This window comes from Alosa pseudoharengus, unplaced genomic scaffold, assembly GCF_046254945.1.
Source record: "Alosa pseudoharengus isolate Yale_2024_CS ecotype anadromous, Long Island Sound unplaced genomic scaffold, YU_APseudo_1.1 YU_APseudo_1.1_scf_3, whole genome shotgun sequence".
Classification (NCBI taxonomy): Eukaryota; Metazoa; Chordata; class Actinopteri; order Clupeiformes; family Clupeidae; genus Alosa; species Alosa pseudoharengus.
In genome coordinates this window covers 43,201,317-43,218,955 of record NW_027468718.1, presented here as the reverse complement: position 1 = coordinate 43,218,955, position 17,639 = coordinate 43,201,317, and the positions used below count along the sequence as shown (strand labels likewise).

The following is a 17,639-nucleotide window of genomic DNA, read 5'->3' as shown; positions in this document are numbered from 1 at the left end:
CAGTATCAGCATTCTGATCAAAGCGTTCCATCTGACGAGCCATTGCTTTTAGGCTACATTGCAAATGAAATCGTCACATTACGACACGTCATATGATATCGCTTACTGCAGCACAGGTCTCTTGGCAGTAATCGAAAGCGCAACGCCAGACCATAGAATGTTACCTAACATAACTGATAGGCTACATATTTTAAATCAAAGCTATATTATGTAACACCCCGTCTTACGCAGGGACCCTTCAGAGGGTAGCCTATAGCAAAACCGCAAATTCACAGGTGACAGATGTACATCATAATTACCTTTCATCTGTAATTGTCTTTCATTTTGAAAACGGCAATCCTTGAGAGTTCATCACTCCTGCTGCGGATCAGCGGAGCATCAGCAGGGCCTCCTGGAGTGAGGGACTGTCACCATTCGTGCTGAATATCACGACTAGGCTACAGCACTGACCAGCATAACCTACCGTTACCTCTCTAGCCTAGTGACTGAGACCTTATTTCGAAAGCGTCGCATGCAAAACACCAGACGCACCAGAGCACTCACGAACTAGTCTGAAGAAATGTTTCAGTAGGACGTGCCCCAAGTCACCTGCATTACAATGTGATAAATATGCGCTGAGGGTTTATTCCCCTGTTGACGTGACCAAATCCCGCTGCGTCTTTCCCCCATACTAGGCTACTCATACATCTTCAGGACCGCAATTCAACTAAAAAAAATAGACTACCTCATCAGTCGTCTTAAGTTGCCATTTTGCAATTGGCTCGTTATAATGGCCAATACTTCTCCGTTCGTGCTCCTGATGTGGACGATGTGCCTGCTGAGAGTGGGCGGCGACGTGAGGATAGCCTAGACCAGGATAGACCTCGAGGCGTCATATGATGGAAGGTGGGAGGCACCCTATAGACACATATAGGCTAGACTATACATACACATGTGTAATTCATGAATTCACCCTCAATATAGCTCATGCCTTCATTTTTTGCCGCATGTTCTGTTCATCTTCTACCCTTCTACCCCCTCCACGAAACCCCCCTTTACTTCTCTGGCTTTCTCCCCATCGCTCGTAGCCTACGCTCATCTCCTTTCTTCACATTTCTTCTGTCGTGCCCCTCTCCGCATTTTATGCTCACTGCTCGAGCTCTCCAGAGGCGTAAAAAATTGCAATTCCTCACCACGAGAGGCGAATAGGTTTCTGAATTTCATTCTTATTGGAGTTTCACCTCTTCTGCCTTGGAACGAAAACTCCATAGAATTTGCCATGATGTTTACAGTTTTGCACTCTGTATACATTCATTGGAAACTAATAAGAATGTGTAGCCTACATTTTATTCTGAACATGAAAGGTGAAGGTGTGAGGTGAAAGAACATCTAGGAGAGTTAGGGTATACCAGATAGGCCTAGCATTATCACCATATTCAAAATCATATTACAAGACACAAAGCCAAATATTGAATAGCCTAAATATAATATTTCAGAAGAAGGCTGATACAGCTATGGCAAATGTTTAAATATTGTTTTTAATAAAATGAGAGAAGTAAAATCATGTAGGCTATACATGTAGCCTAAGCCTGCATCAGGGAATGTAGGCCTACCTGTAGGATGGAGTTATAGGCTACTTTGCAAATTATATTAAGCAACAAGTTGATCTACAACTTGTTGCTTAATGTAAACATCATTACATAAAGCATTATGTTGTGGATAATCGACCATTTCCTTTTCAAATGTTCAGGCACATAAGGCTACCCTTAGCCCCCCCCTCGCCGCCCCTAAGAGGACTCATGTACACACACACTTTTTTTCTCTTTTATTTGAACAGTAACAGTGCTCACAAATAGCACAACGTTCTGATAAATATAATATCCGTTTAAATTTGAACATCATATAAAACACCAAGCGATCTCTTCCTTATGACAGTTTTTAAACCTGAGAATTGAGAATGTCCATTCGGGCAACTCAGTTATTATATAAAACCAGACAATAGCAATAGGCAGTAATGCTGGACCTGACCATTTCAACCACCAAGCATCAGTCTTAAAACATTGTAGTAAATATGCATTTGACATGTAAATCATAAGACTAAGTATACAGTGAAAACAGTTAACTAGCCATAAATAGCTTGATAATACACACAGCAGGATAAAAATTTCAAGATGGTTCAAAGACATGAACAGCTGTAGTGTCAGTCACAAATGCTGAGCTATCAATATTGTAAATGTTGCTGTAAGTGCGATATAAAAACTAACCAGAAAGACTCCATTTGACATAGCCATTACTATGCAGCACACATTTTAATTGGATACAGCTAGCTATACTATGAAGTACGGAAAGTGTGTCTCAAACACACATTTGGGTCACAAAGACCTGTAGCAAACATGGTTAGCTTACTGATGGTGACAGCAGATCAAGCCTGTGTCAGGTCAGCCAAACAAACACGCTATGCTTGTCTATGGACACTGCTTGGACAATCCCTTTTTAAATAAATCAAGGAAACCCGCAAAATACGAGAGTCACAAATCAAGTACAAGATGTCTTCCACATGATTAAATGTTAAATGTTCCCTTTAGAGAAACGTGTGATGTTTCAGTGAGTCACCATTTACAATGGTTACAGAATATTTGACATTACTAAATCAACATTTATCACTGCACTTACACATCTTACAGTGTATTCACACCAAGCACTTGTACTTTAAATCACCAAAGTAAAAATGCCAGCATACACATTTGATCCACTGGTCATGATGTATTTACAAAATCACTTGATGCCATCCTATCTAGAGCCACATTTGTTGGTATTTGTAATACTCCGAGCAGTACTCCGATACTAGACAGTGAGAGCAGTTTGTAGTGCAAGGAATTATACTTGAAAGACAAAAAAAAAGCAGTAACACCCTAATAAAAACACAGACATTTGGTTGATCAGTGAATCAGTTGTACTGTGGTGATGCTGAGGAATCAGAAACAGTCGATGCAATGTTTTAGTCAAAGTCAGTGTGCATACCTAGTTGCCACAGCTGACCTATGACAAAACTTGCTTGTGTTACATTATGCTCTAAGTCAAAGTGACGTCTATGAACATGGAATCCAGGCTGAGTTAGAGGCCAGTACAGTCATAGTGCATGACCAGCTCTAGCTGCAACAACACATCTACCAGAGAAACATCTATTCTGTATTATTAGACATCGCTTAAGACTAGTTTTGCCACAAAGCTCATCATGTCTCAATAAAACTCCCCTTTCAGGATAGCGAAAACAGACAATGCTGTCAAAAAATTGTTCCTCGAAGATCACGACACATCACAGTGAACACCAATTGTTAAAAAATCACCATCATGTTTGATACAAAAAAGTATGTCCACTTCTCTAGTACTTTCACCACAACATTGAGCCTATCCCAAAGTGTGTGTACTCTACCAAAGTGTGTGTACTCTATAAATCACGCCAGAACTCGAAACGAGGCAGAATATGTGTACTTCAAAGCACAAAATCAACTGCACCACACAATAAGAGACAGACGATATCCACAAATACTCCCTCGGCAGCTGATGCTACAGTCAGTAATATCATGTGCCATCAACACATCAGTACACACTCACTCACACACATCAGTACACACTCACTCACACACATCAGTACACACTCTCACACACACACACACACACACACATCAGTACACACTCACTCACACACATCAGTACACACTCTCACACACACACACACATCAGTACACACTCACTCACACACATCAGTACACACTCTCACACACACACACACACACACACACACAGGTGCAGGTACAATCACAGTGCAGGTGACATGAGCGTGTCTCCTCAATGAGTGTGACAGCAGAGTTTGGTCAAGGAAGCAAGGTGCCATATAGAGTTCTTGTTGCTCAAGAAGATGCTTCTATACTTCCGATAATGGTACAATTCATACAAGTACTATCATATAAATGATACAGCTAGGTATCATTCTGGGTATCAAGGTATCATGGAAAGGATGGGTTTCTGAATGTTCACATACAATATTCCAGGTTTTCTGGAATAATTCCGTTTTTTGTTGTTTTCTTGACATTTATGTGGGAAAAGAGGGTCACCACTGTAAAACGTATCTGGTCAGATTGTTCTGGTTTATCAAGTCAAATTGAACATTGAGAAACAACATTATTTTACAACACCATTAATATTGAAACGCTCCTCAACCCAAGGGTGAAATTTCACTTACAGAAGAAGGCATACAAAAGACTCTGCATATAAATCCTGACCAGGTATCATACTGGTGAACCACTAACACGTCCTCTTGTGCTCACACTGGCCATTGTCTCTTGATATTTGTGAATAAAGCAGTTGGATGAGACAGGGATGCTGGTCTGACTGACAACCGCAGGTCCCACGAACCGTCCAACTTTAGACAACGGGCAGATAAGGAAGATGCTCACGCAAAATATTTAGGGAATATTTGTAGCAAGGCACTAGTTGTAGTGTTTAGGAAATCCTCTGTTGACTTACTGCGTGAGTTTTTTTTTAGCATGGCTTCTTGCTATCCACACCATAATCACTAGAGAGAAAAATTATAAAACCCTGGCTATGGTTCAGTAGTTAAGGACGTTGAGTGGAATATAGATTTAATTATAGAGACATATGGTGCTGGTGAGCAGTGCATTAGAAGTTTAAACCGGCAATTAACCTTCTATGTAAATACAGTGATATGATGAAAAAGTTATCGAATCCCAAACTGAAATTTGGGAGTTGAAAAAATGCAACTCTCCTGACCTCACCTCCACAAACACATACTCTCATCAAAGTTAACTGGGCATCACGAACAGTAACTTGTATGGGCACACAGGATGATGGGTTGTTGTTCTCTGCCATCACAAAACTGAACAGCTGCAATAGCAACACCCTGTGGCTACATTGCTCATCAGTGTAGCATTACTTAGACACAAACAGGACGGGCATTCCCTTACAGGTGTGGGAGCTACCGCCCTGCACACTCACATACCAGTTAGTACTGCAAGTAGTTCATCATTACTAATTACAGTAGGCCAGCAACAGGGCTGTACCAGCTAGTTAAATGGATATTCTTCCCCTTCATGATCTGTAAGTAGTTATCTATTCAAGTACTCCGTGATTTTAGATGCACAGTGACACCTATACCACTAACAGTGACTGGAGTGGGCATACACATGGTCCACTAACCATCTGCCCTACATAAGTGATGGGTCGCTGTATAGAGCGTAAATGAAGAGTCTTAAGACTCCTGGCCTTCTGCTGGCACTTGACTGAATGCTCTGGCAAACAATGGCACTAATCTGAGAAGAGCTTCTCCAATGGCTTATGGTCAATGTTGTGACATTACCCTCCAGGACAGGAAATATATTCCGTCCGGAGTCACAATGTCTCTCTGCTTGCCAATGTCCACTTGGCCAGTCGGTCTTGCTTGTTATGATTAGAATACTGAATATTGCACTCGCATTCAGGCGGGTTATACTCATATACAGTATAAGTGTCAGTACACAGTAGCATTAAAAAGTCAAGTTCCATTAAATTACATGGCTGTAGTGTGGCGACCATGATGATTATGGGTCATTTTTGGCGATCAATCCACTAATGACATGGATACACTATAGTACATAGTGTGAGCGTGCTGCAGTGAGAACATAAGCAGCAATAAATGAACTATGTATTTACCCTACATCATCTTAAAATGGGCTTGTTGTTAAGTTGTATGTGGAGACAGACAAGAATAGACAAATGAACAAGAGCATCTGACACAGACAGATAGAACATCAGACACAAACAGAAAAAAAAAACATCAGACACAGACAGAAAGAACATCAGACACAGACAGACAGAACACCAGGTCAGTTAAAAGAAATAGGAGTGTTGTGGAGTCCAATCATAAACTCACATCAAGCTAACCACGACAATCAATGACACAGGAATACCCTGTTGAGACTCCATTGGTGAGATCGCACGGCATGGGTCTTCTGAAGTGGAGTCACTGTCCCCCCCTTCAGGATGGGAGTAGTAACTTATATTGTAAGGCTGTCTGGGATGGGTTCTACCTGCTTATGGGTTTGGTGACGGGACCCCGCCGAGAGCGGTCAGAGGGAACAGGAAATAGCCAGAAAGCCCAGAGCCACAGACAGGAAGTGAGTGACTCGATACAGGTGTAGGGAGGAGAAGGTCACCATGGCAATGCACAGGGGCAACAATAGCCGGCAGGTCAGTCTGAGGACTTTACTAAAATGAACACACGCACACACGCGCACACAGACACACGCACACGCACACACACACAATTAGTAAGAGAGCTTGATATTTCAAATGTGTAAACATAACCACAAAATCATGTATTTTGTGGTTAAACCAAGATTTGTTCTCAATATTTTGCTTTGTGATGAGTGTGAAAAAAGTCTAGGCATAAAAAAAAAAACACAACTCATACTGTGCCATACCTGTGATGGAGTGTGTCAGTGTTGCAGTTGATGAGCAGCACAGTGGCCGAGAGCAGGGGGAGAGTGTGGGGCCAACACGGGTCAGGATCCAAGGGGACGGAGTATCTGTGGACGCCGAATACGCAGCAAAAGGAGGAAATTAACACAACACTTCATTCAGTTCTTGCAGTTCAGGCATGTGTGCTGATATGCTGGTTATGTAAAACATGAGTTTTGTGATATGATTTATTTTGTAAAGGTAGGTGGTATGTGATTTTAAAAACATGCAGACGACATTTACTTGTACATATTTCCTAATTATATCAACTGTCCATGTGTATCAGTAATATCTGAACTACAAGAACCACATTCAGATCATATGGCATGTACCACTTTTTGACACCAGATGTTCCACTATACACTAACTCAGTACCTGAGGTTACGGGACCAATGTATGAGTGACGGGGCGCAAAGCATCATGGGTAGCGTGAGCAGAGCTGAGAGACTTAGGTGCAGCTGTAGGTCATCTCGGACTTCCTGCAGCGCTGACTGTGTCAGTAGCGGGGACCCATTACATTCCTTAGAGCGACTCTGACAACCACTGATCCCATAACCGTTCTCTGTCTCTGGGGATACCTTCTGAGGAGCCTGGGTAGGGGAATAGAAATGACGCAGGAGTGTTATGTCTGCTGGGTAGACTGTGGCCATTTGGTAGCACTGACATGCATCAATAGTGTCGGCTGCTGGGAGATGTTTCATAAGAACATCCAGGTGTGCGGTACGGAGAGTTATGCTGTGCTTTCATATCACCCACCAGGTTCAGCACGTGGCGCAATGACCGCTCTGTCATCTGTAACCTGAGCACCTACAAAAGGACACAAGGACATAAGATGTTTTGTTCGAATTGTTCAAATAAATCACCATTTCAAAGAAACATTAGAATGTGAATCAGTATTACTATTAATTAGTAATTAGAGTCATTTGTTACTAGCAGAGTAAATATAAATATAAATATATATCTGGGGTCCATCCACTGAAATGATTCTGAGGGGATTGAGCGTGGCCTCATCTCACCCGGTATAAGTGGAGCAGAAAGGCTGTGGTGACTGACAAAGCCCCACAGGTTACTCCGCCCAAGGTGCCCAAAGCCAGGATGAGGAAAACCTGAGTTCGTAAGAGGAGGGTACCACAGTCTCGAGACACTGAGGGCCTGGTGTGGCACAGAAATCACACACACACACACACACACACTCATGGAATGAGACCACAAAAACAGAATTGTGTGTAATGCACTGTGATTGACAGATGAAGTAACTTTGTGCAATAATGTCCCATTTTGCACCTGTGCAAAGGAGCGAGGAAGAGGGAGAACAGGCGCAGACCAAGCCGCATCACTGTGCTACCCCAGAATGCAACAGTGGCCCCCAGCAGGCACAGGACGGGGCCTAGGAGGCGAGGCCAGTCCTCGCTGGGCACCGTGGCATTCTGGACGGTGTTCTCCAACGCCATGAGGGGCAGGCCATCCACGGCCGGGAGGCCGAGAGACACCCAGACCTCCACAAACCATCTCTGCCTACACACAAGAGACCAAGCAGGTGGTGTAATTTACAAGTTCAAACAGAGATGCAAAACAGACCGATGCAGGAATGCGGAAATGAGGGAACCTGTTCATTTATTCATTTATTATCTGATGAAACTAGCACACATACAGGTTTCGGACAAGGAGTGGTTCCTCCACCAAGTTTCTCTCATGACGCGACTCACCTGAGGAGCAGGTGTAGCAGGTAGACAGGGAGCTCCAGTGCGTGGGGTTGCAGGGCCCGGCTCATGGCCTCGCCCATCCCCACTGGCCGCCCTGTCCGGCCGATGGAGCCCAGCTGCACCCCGAGCGAGAGGAGCAGAGTCACGGCCATGTAGACAGGAAGCACCGGGCCACAGAAACGCAGGACCTACGGACACACGGCAAACGCCTCCATCAGACGCATGCAGATTATTTAGACAAACTGTAGGTCATAAAGATTTGTATCTGATAATATTCATATCTGATAATAATGATGACAGAGCTACTATGGTGTGAATTCCTTCAGGGCTGATTGCTGGCCACCTCACCTGTCCCAGCACCTTAGGGAAAGAGGTCCTCACTGATACCTGAAAATGGAGAGCGCTCAGTTAACAAACGAAAATGACTTCACTCATGCAAGTTAAACCTGAATGCAAAAGGTGTAATACCTTATACTGACAGTTGGGGGCAGTGTGGAGCAACAAGAGGGCACTTGAGGTGTTGTCGAGACGACTTGTGTGAAGCATTCCAGAAATCTCGGTAACAGAGGGGATGCTTTTAGAAGGAATTCATGGAAACGGAAATAACAAAAAAGGGGAGAAAAAAAAAAAAACTTAGACACAGTGTTCCGCCATATTTGCATTCTGCACTCGGCCTGCAGCTTTAAACAGTCATGACTACAGACAGTGGAGAATACCAGAGGTCACAGACCTTACCTTGCAGTAGTGAAAGAGTCCTCTCTGAACCAGGGGGCCTTCAGTCTATAAACACTGGCCAGTCGGTCTGCAAACCAAAATGTGCACTGAACTGAGCGCTCACCTTACAGAACACCAAAGACATCACTAATCATTCTTGAATCCTGCAGTCTCAGATAAACACAAAGAGCTCAGTGTGTCTGTCGGACTCACCTTTGCTTACTTTACACTGGCTCACAACTGTGATTCTGAAAGCCTGGTAGACCTGACAACAGAGCAGAGCAGTACAAATTCTACAAATGCAAAACTGTATAGATGCATAGACACCATAAAACAAGAAACCAGGTTTGAAGAAGTTTCTGGAAGGTTGTGCATCAGCACCTGGTGAAAATGCTGCAGCTGAACAGTGTGGAGCAGCCCAGAGGAGTTGATGGTGACATCACTAACAGTCAGGCCTGGAGGCAGAGAGGGCCAGTTGCCCATGAGATTTAAAAAATTAATTATAGGCACGGGTGGCTTTAGCGTAAACAGCCAAGCTGCTCACCGTGGCTGAGACAGGTACTGAATGTGAATTTAAGAGACAAAACGCCCTTCCGTTCCCCCACTTACCAAAGGACAGCACATGAGGCACGGCCACAGGGATGGTCTGAGATTCCTCCCTCTGCCACTCACACTCCATCACAAACTGCGTCATACAACAAGTACAGAGAGGATGTGCATCACATGTCTTTGTCTATATCTGATGCCTGTATGGATATGGATGTCCATCACATGTCTTTGTCTATATATATATGTATCTGATGCCTGTATGGATATGGATGTCCATCACATGTCTTTGTCTATATATATATGTATCTGATGCCTGTATGGATATGGATGTCTATCACATGTCTTTGTCTATATATATGTATCTGATGCCTGTATGGATATGGATGTCTATCACATGTCTTTGTCTATATCTGATGCCTGTATGGATATGGATGTCCATCACATGTCTTTGTCTATATCTGATGCCTGTATGGATATGGATGTCCATCACATGTCTTTGTCTATATCTGATGCCTGTATGGATACGGATGTGTATCACATGGATTTGACCTGATGCCTTTATAAATATGTGTCTATTTGGGTACAGGTTTTATGTGAGGTGAGGTGTACCTGGTTGCCACTAGGGTTGGACGCAGCGACAACAAGATGGGAGACTGAGGATAGCTCGTTCACTCGAACAGTCAGTACCTAGAGAAATGGGCAGATAATGGTAATAATAGCAAGGACCGCAGGTGTGAGAGGAATTGTAATGTGCACCACAACACCGAGTATTCAGGGAAACGTGTTTCAATGCACATGGTCTTATCTAATGTGTGAGGCCAAAAAAATAGATTAAACTACCATTTAAGTACAGCCGGCTGGTTTGCCAATAATTCCTAGGAAATGTAGTCCATCCTAACTATAGAGAACAACTATAAAATTGTAAAAATACATCTTGCTTTCTGTGATGCAATGGGATAGGCTGGGTGAGAATGTTTCAGCAAGCAGAGGTTCACTTTGAGGTTATTATTTCATATTTGTTTACTTTGACACAGGCGTGCCTTGATCAGGGATATCTGATGGTAAGAAATGAGTGGAGATCATCAGTATGTATGGCAACATCAGAGGAGAGTCTACCTTGTAAGGAGAGAGGAGCTCTGTCCCCCATGACAAGTCCACCGCCTGCAGACTAAAAGAGAGGGCAGACTGAGTGTTGCTTTTGACAAACAGAAGGAGCCATTTATAGCACCAGAATAAAAGACAAAAGAAAATGTCAACAGAGAACAATTTGGCAGCGTTGCACTCACCACATAGAGCCATTCATATCTGTGCAGCCATAGAGCCAGCTGGTCATCTCCTGTGTGAAGGGATTGAACAGAGCAACCTTCTTTATTACATGCATGAAATGTTCAGACAAAAACAAAAATCAAGAAGTGAGAAAAGCAGAAGCACTTCGTGGTTTATGTCCAACAATGGATGTAAGAAAAAGACAAGACCGCAGAACAAGACTATTGTGTGCACACACCGTACAGCACTGGTGTGCTTACCAAGTTGCTGCTTCGACAGTGGAAATGGCTGTAGGCTTTCCTGCGACTGGATAGAGCAAACAGGTAGTACTTCTCCTGTGGTTCCTGCCAGGAGACAGTTATGGATTTCACCAGTCTGCAGGTTGATCTCGAACATTATTGAGCCAGCATGCATGGAGAACATGTCAGTTTCACTAGCGTTCCCTCCTGCTGTTTGTCAAGTTCCAAGGTCAAGCAGTAATGCAACAGCTCACCTTAGGGGCACTGTGGAAGAGGCGGAGGGTGTTCACTTCACTCCAGGCCTCAGTTGGGGCTTCAGAGAAAAATAAGAACAAAATAAAATAAATAACTCTCACTCACTTGCACATCTTACAGCATGTTGACTTCTACAAGGGATATATTCAGAATTACCTGTAAAGGTGACTATGGGCTCTGGTTTCTCTCCAAGTACCTGCACCGGGTGTCTGATGAAGTGATAATTCAGGACAGAAATCCTCTTCTCTGTGTCATCTGTGAACTAACATCAATCACATGTCAACTCAAAGGTATCAAAGACAAGATAATGACAAGACAAGACAATGTATGCTTAAACATGACTGTGAAATGTAAACAAACACTTCTGAGAGCATATACCAGTGGGGTACACTACGAAGCACGTTAGACATATCTTGGCTATCTAGACATATCAAAGCTACACAAAGCCTTGACTCAGGGGTATAAGTTAAATGATACTACGATAGCAGTTATGTGATGTATTTATAAAACTAGGCTTTCAGCTCAGATCTGTGCACGTTCTCGGTGTGATGATGTTGGTCCAGGGTTCCCCGCAGCACTTCCCGCAAAACAAGCCTGCCACCTTAAATACGTCGTCAAAAAAAAAAAAAAAAAAAAAAAAAGTGTTACTCTGTCCTGTTTTCTCCCTTTCATTCCAAACCGTGACCAACGCCAATCTCCCTTCTCCGCATAACGCATTAAAGAAACGTGTCATGAATCGAAAAATAATCAGATTTTATAATCTTTGCATATGTGATATGCCTCCGAATCAGAGCTAGTGAGCGGAGCTGAGCGTGCAAATATCTCACTCCTCGTTCTCAAGAATCAGTCAAATCGCGAACAGCCACAGCTCCGTTTAATTGTCAGGTGTGATGAAATGCGTTCATATTCCACTTTTTATGTCATATTGAAAGGTTTAGTGGTAGGGTTGTCCAATGATCAAGTTGTTGCTTCAATTTGTGTTTTAATTTATGCGACGCACCGATGCTGGGTTCATCCATTTGGCGCAAGTTTAAAATGTTTAGCCGACTGCGTGATTTGTCATTTTCGTTCTATAAGTTCCACTTTTCATGTCATGAATGTAACATGCCTATGATAAGGCTTTGCAGTTGTCCAATATGGTCAATCTATTGTCTCAATTGTGTTTCATATGACGCGCAGAAGCTAATTCTAATCGGACGCGCAAGACTGACAATAGACGGGCCTAGGCCCGTCCAGGCCCATCCAGGCCCATACGTGCCTACACGTATGCTTTCTAAATTATTTAGCTAACCATCCCCATCAACGAACTTAGGCTATATGGCCAATATCTCTGAAATGTAATGGTCTTGGTTTTATTAGGAAGACAGTTGGGCATGCCTCAGACTCGTGGTGTGAGCGGTATCGGAGCGGAACAGAGCGGCCACTCCGGCCTCTAAATTAAAAAGCGCTCCGCGCTCAAATTCCATCCATATTACACAAAACTATGAAATAATCTAAACTTCATTCACTCTCGGTGTATAGATCAGGACAGACTTGCGGAACAAGCTGCAGGTCAACAGTCTGACAGCCTGCATGAAGATAAGCATTAATGGTCCAATAGTAAAACAGTGCAATTACCAAAGGGCCCTTGAAATTATCTTTTTAAAGCCAAGGAGGATGGCTTGTAACGATGCTAGTTGTCAGCTCTTTCATAAGTAGTGACTGATCACATTTGCACATTTTGTTGTTTTGCACTTGTACTTATTATAGTTTGTAATAGTCTTTGTTAAAATTGCACAAATTACACAAATATTTTGAAATATTTGTATACTGTTGTATAGTTTGTTTGGTGTTATTACTTTGTTCTTTGTTAACTGTTATTTTGAGAAGCTGGTTATTTATTTAATATGTAGTGTTAATAAATAATTGTTAAATGTACAGAGTCTGTAGTGTATCGCACAAACAAGACGCCAACACACACACCCCCCCACCGACACTGGTCGGACGGCAACCAATACAAGACACCATACAGACGCCTATATTAAAAAACAATTACTTCCGCATTTATGAGCGATAGCGTAATCCACACTGTGGTCATTTTTAGTGTCTAGCCTATAGCATCAAATAAATCGATTGTCATCAGATGTTGTATGGTATGCACGTCCAGTGGCATATTTGCACGCACAACACTGTTAAAGCGCCTGTGAGATCCAAAATGTTTGTAGAGGCGGAGCTCCACCTGTAAGATATATGACAGAATCCTACACGTGAGATACAGTAACTTCGTTTTTCAAGATAATTGATTGGTCAGTAGGCGGTAGTTTTTCACGATTTGAGCTATAACTTCTCTTGACCAGGTTTGATTGGCAGCATAAGACACCATGGTGATACAGCGACGCTAAAACAAGAGACACTTTCGTGTCTGGCTTTAAGTGCAACATACCTCGCTAACCCACTAATCGAGATTCGTAGTATAGCCCACTGGACACTTATACATAAATGGAGGCCATTTACATACATATACACAGTATCTTACCTGGCCAGTCTCAGGTTCGATGAGGTCAAAGAAAGCCCTAACTGTTGCCAGGACCAGCTCCTTACACCTAAACACAAAAGCATAATGATTCATAGTGCTTACCCAAAGCTCTTTGGAGTGGCTGCTGAATCATCTACTTGCATACTGCTACAACTGCAAGATAAAATGACCATCTGCGTATCTTACCAGACTATAGACAGGTGATCTGTAGACACCCAGGTCCTTGGTACAGCAGTGACCTTTCACAAGGAATAGAGTGAAAACTAAGTCAATTTAGGAAGTCTATATTCCAGCATAACACATACCAGAAATATCACTCCAGCTCCCAAGATAACATAACTAAACATAACTAAATAATAAAAACCAAGCATGTGTGAGAACCACAGCCTGACCAGGTCATGAACAAATGGCGTATGTGGGTCATAAATGGATTATGTCCGAGGTGGCTGGACACTGACTGCTCCGTTTAAACTTTACAGTATGAGCAGCATGCCACTTCCATGGGCATGTGCCCAGTGGGTCATTCCAGCCTAGGAGACAGCGTAGCGCTTCTCGGTCTCTTACCACCAGGGACAGCTTGTTGGGGTCAGCCAGGGGGCACCGCAGCGCTGCGAGGCCGGAGCGCACCTGGTAGTCACGGTAACCGCCCCCGACAGAGAGCACAGTCACGTTCCGTAGGTCCTGTGCTCCAGTGATCCATCGCTGTCTGACAGCAGAGTAGAACTCTAACACAGAGACAGGTAGAGAGAGAGAGAGAATAATCAAATGTGCCACTGTGCACATGTGTGTTTGTATGAATGCGAATGTTATGCATGCTTGCAGTGGTATGCATGGTATAGTTAACTGTAGCTGTGTATCTGGACCAATATGCTGCAATTACAGGCAGTGCTACATGTATTCTAATGCATAAACATGTGTAGCTGATTGTGTGTGGCCTAGAGCATACCCAGTAAGTAGGGGTCTAGTGGGAGCACTGGAGCCTGATGTGGGGAGGCCTGGGTGATGATGAGACTGACCAGCCTCGAGTTGAACCTGGGCAGGGTGAACAGCGCTCGGGCCACCACACCGCCCATGGAGTGTCCCACCAACACCACACTAGTAGGGGGGTCTGGGTGCTCCTGCACGAGATACAGCAGGATTAGAAATATGTCCACACACAGTAGTTTAACCTTCACTTATTGGTCTTATGGAATGGTATGGTACAGGTAATCTCCTAATGGGGAAATCAATAAGTTCAAAGGTGGTTTTGTAGTGTACATGTAACTCACCCATTCACTAAGAAGTGGGAGAGGATAGTGTGATGCACAAAACTAAGGCATCATTGATCATTGATAATACTAATAATACTCAAAAGTGCATGTTCATGTGTGTGCACACACCTTGTAGAGGCGCAGGATGGCCTTGATGCTCTCGTGCAGGAAGCGGGTCTGCCTGAGCAGGCTTCCTCCATACAGCGCCACCAGCTCCTCGTTGAAGTCGATAGTGAACACGTTGAAGTGGATGCCACCCTCCAGCCCCTCGGCCTTCCGCAATGCCACCGAGCCCAGGGAACGAGCTGCCACAAACAGAGACCGGTAACAACAGAAGACAGTGAGAGCTCACTATGTTACTAGTAAAGATACCGGTAACAACAGAAGACAGTGAGAGCTCACTATGTTACTAGTAAAGATACCGGTAACAACAGAAGACAGTGAGAGCTCACTATGTTACTAGTAAAGATACCGGTAACAACAGAAGACAGTGAGAGCTCACTATGTTACTAGTAAAAAGTGGTCTGGGGTCAAATTCTGTATTACCTCAGTGAGCAAAACTAACCAAATTCGACTGTATCTATGTACACAGATCAGTACAAGCACGTTCCATTTATCATTGACACAGTCCACTACATGCAACTCTAAACTATCATGAGGACTACAATCAAAAGCATTATTTGAACCCCTGGTTGCATAACCACAAGGTTCAACAGACAAAGCAACTCATTGTTAGAACTAGCTGTTTGGAATTGGATATATCCTCTCTACTACATAACACCAATGCTCCAGAAGACAGGAATACAGCAATCAATTCTGTTTTACATTGAGTGACTAGGAATGATACAGCTGCTACACATTTAATATACACCAGATATAGTTATCACACACACACACCTAGAGTAGTAGATATTTCAATGCTGTGAAATACATACTTAACTACAAAAACATGAGATTTGTTTAGACCCTTGTTACTACATGCACCCACATATCAATGAGTGTGTGTGTGTGTGTATGTATGTATGTCTACAGTGGTGAGTGGGTGTTTTCCACCTACTCATGGCCCTAGGAGAGACAAGACCAACCAAAATGGAGGCACACTACCAGATCCCCTGATTTTTTTTAATCATGAAGATAAATCTGCATGCACACATAACAAAATAGCAATAAATAAACTGGCTTAGTAATAATATAGACTGTGTGAAAATATTTCTGCTGCAGATACGGACATATTCTTTTCAATGGTCTGGCCAGTACTTCACCTGACATGGAAGGTGAAATCCCACAAGTTGAGATTCTCTGAATTTCTCATTAATTTAAGGTCAAGTTCACAGAGAATTGTCTAATGGAGAAATCTCTAATTCTGTACAGTTCATTGGTGGAGAGGCCTCTGAGGACATGTCAGCAATAATGCTTCACAGAGCATATGTAGGCCATACTATTAACACTAAAGTGCACTGTAGTAAAATGACCATAGATGCAGTTCTCTGAATTGAGTAGATTTGGGTAAGGTGCATGTGTGGCATACCTTGTTTGTAGCTGCCTGCATTCCCTGGCAAAAACATCACTGGGGCTCCACTGAGCTTGAGGCCCCTTGTCTCCTGAGCATACACGCCCTCTCCATACAAGTAGAGTCCATAGGCTGGGTACAGACGGGCCACTCGTCGTGGCAGCTGAACACGCTGAACGCACAAACAAAACGTAAAAAAAACCCATCAGCTGGATACAGCGGTACCCATCCTGGTAAAACATGATATTACTGAAACATTTCGATACAACACACCTACAAAATTTGCTATGCATTGTCTGACTGACAGTCTTCCATAATGGCACGGAGAAGCCTACATGTATTACAGTTGCTGTCTCACATCGCAGTCACAGCGAGACAGCCCACTGTAAGCAGCACATTAAAGGTGAGCAGGTCAGGTCAGCCAGTCGCCTATCTCTGCCTCTCTCAAAACACAAACCAGCTTCCTCAACATTTACGCTCGGTTGCTTTTACACAATAATATAGGTGTGTGTTGGTATCAAATGCCAAGATCATGTCAATTCAGTCTTTTCAAACACTCACTGTCGGGCGCCGATTTAAAAACGATGCTGAAACTTTGGATAGGAGTTTGCGCGACTATTCACCCAAAACTGACTATGGATGGTTTGCAAGTAAAATAGGTGATGAGGTCCAACGCAACAACAGGTTGACAGAGGTCCTGGTATTTTGATAGAGAAAGTGTGGCTAACAGATTACACAGTGGCTAAGCCACTGCCCTCTCCAAACTAGCTTAGGGCTAACGAAGCTGAGTAAAAAAACCTCAAATGCTGATGATGTTGCTTAAGCACTCGAAACGTGTTCCTAAGTTTAAAATAAAGAAGATGCGATAGAGATATGCTTTATTCCGTACTCACCCGGTATTCGGGATACTCGAACATATATGTCATGCTACACCTGTTTTCCTCGAAACCAAGTAGCAACTCCCTAAGCCCCAGTCCTAAAAGTCCTAATGCACATCCGTAGAAAGCTAAAGTAGTTGCTTTCATGTTTTCTTATCGGTGTCGTGATGCTGCAAGAAGGAATATGCTTCATGTCTCCATTTTCCCGATTATAAATATAAACCCACAGTCTGCCTGTTTCAAGTTCCAACCCATGGGGGGCGTT

The 17,639-nt window shown here is 43.3% G+C and overlaps 1 protein-coding gene across 1 annotated transcript; it reads right to left on the bottom strand.

The window, feature by feature from the left end:
- Nucleotides 1–1,798: 1,798 nt before the first annotated feature.
- Nucleotides 1,799–17,616, bottom strand: pgap1 (post-GPI attachment to proteins inositol deacylase 1). Its single transcript, XM_076264384.1, has 26 exons — nucleotides 17,390–17,616; nucleotides 16,515–16,668; nucleotides 15,116–15,291; nucleotides 14,683–14,854; nucleotides 14,301–14,461; nucleotides 13,923–13,975; nucleotides 13,737–13,803; nucleotides 11,378–11,483; nucleotides 11,221–11,279; nucleotides 10,988–11,071; nucleotides 10,748–10,797; nucleotides 10,578–10,629; nucleotides 10,071–10,148; nucleotides 9,522–9,597; nucleotides 9,294–9,367; nucleotides 9,126–9,177; nucleotides 8,934–9,000; nucleotides 8,667–8,772; nucleotides 8,547–8,585; nucleotides 8,202–8,386; nucleotides 7,780–8,010; nucleotides 7,512–7,647; nucleotides 7,252–7,302; nucleotides 6,871–7,085; nucleotides 6,459–6,563; nucleotides 1,799–6,243 (listed from the first exon to the last, which is right to left on the bottom strand). The coding sequence occupies exons 1-26, from the start codon at nucleotides 17,519–17,521 to the stop codon at nucleotides 6,105–6,107; spliced, it is 2,820 nt and encodes a 939-aa protein (XP_076120499.1). The 5' UTR covers nucleotides 17,522–17,616; the 3' UTR covers nucleotides 1,799–6,104.
- Nucleotides 17,617–17,639: the final 23 nt, after the last annotated feature.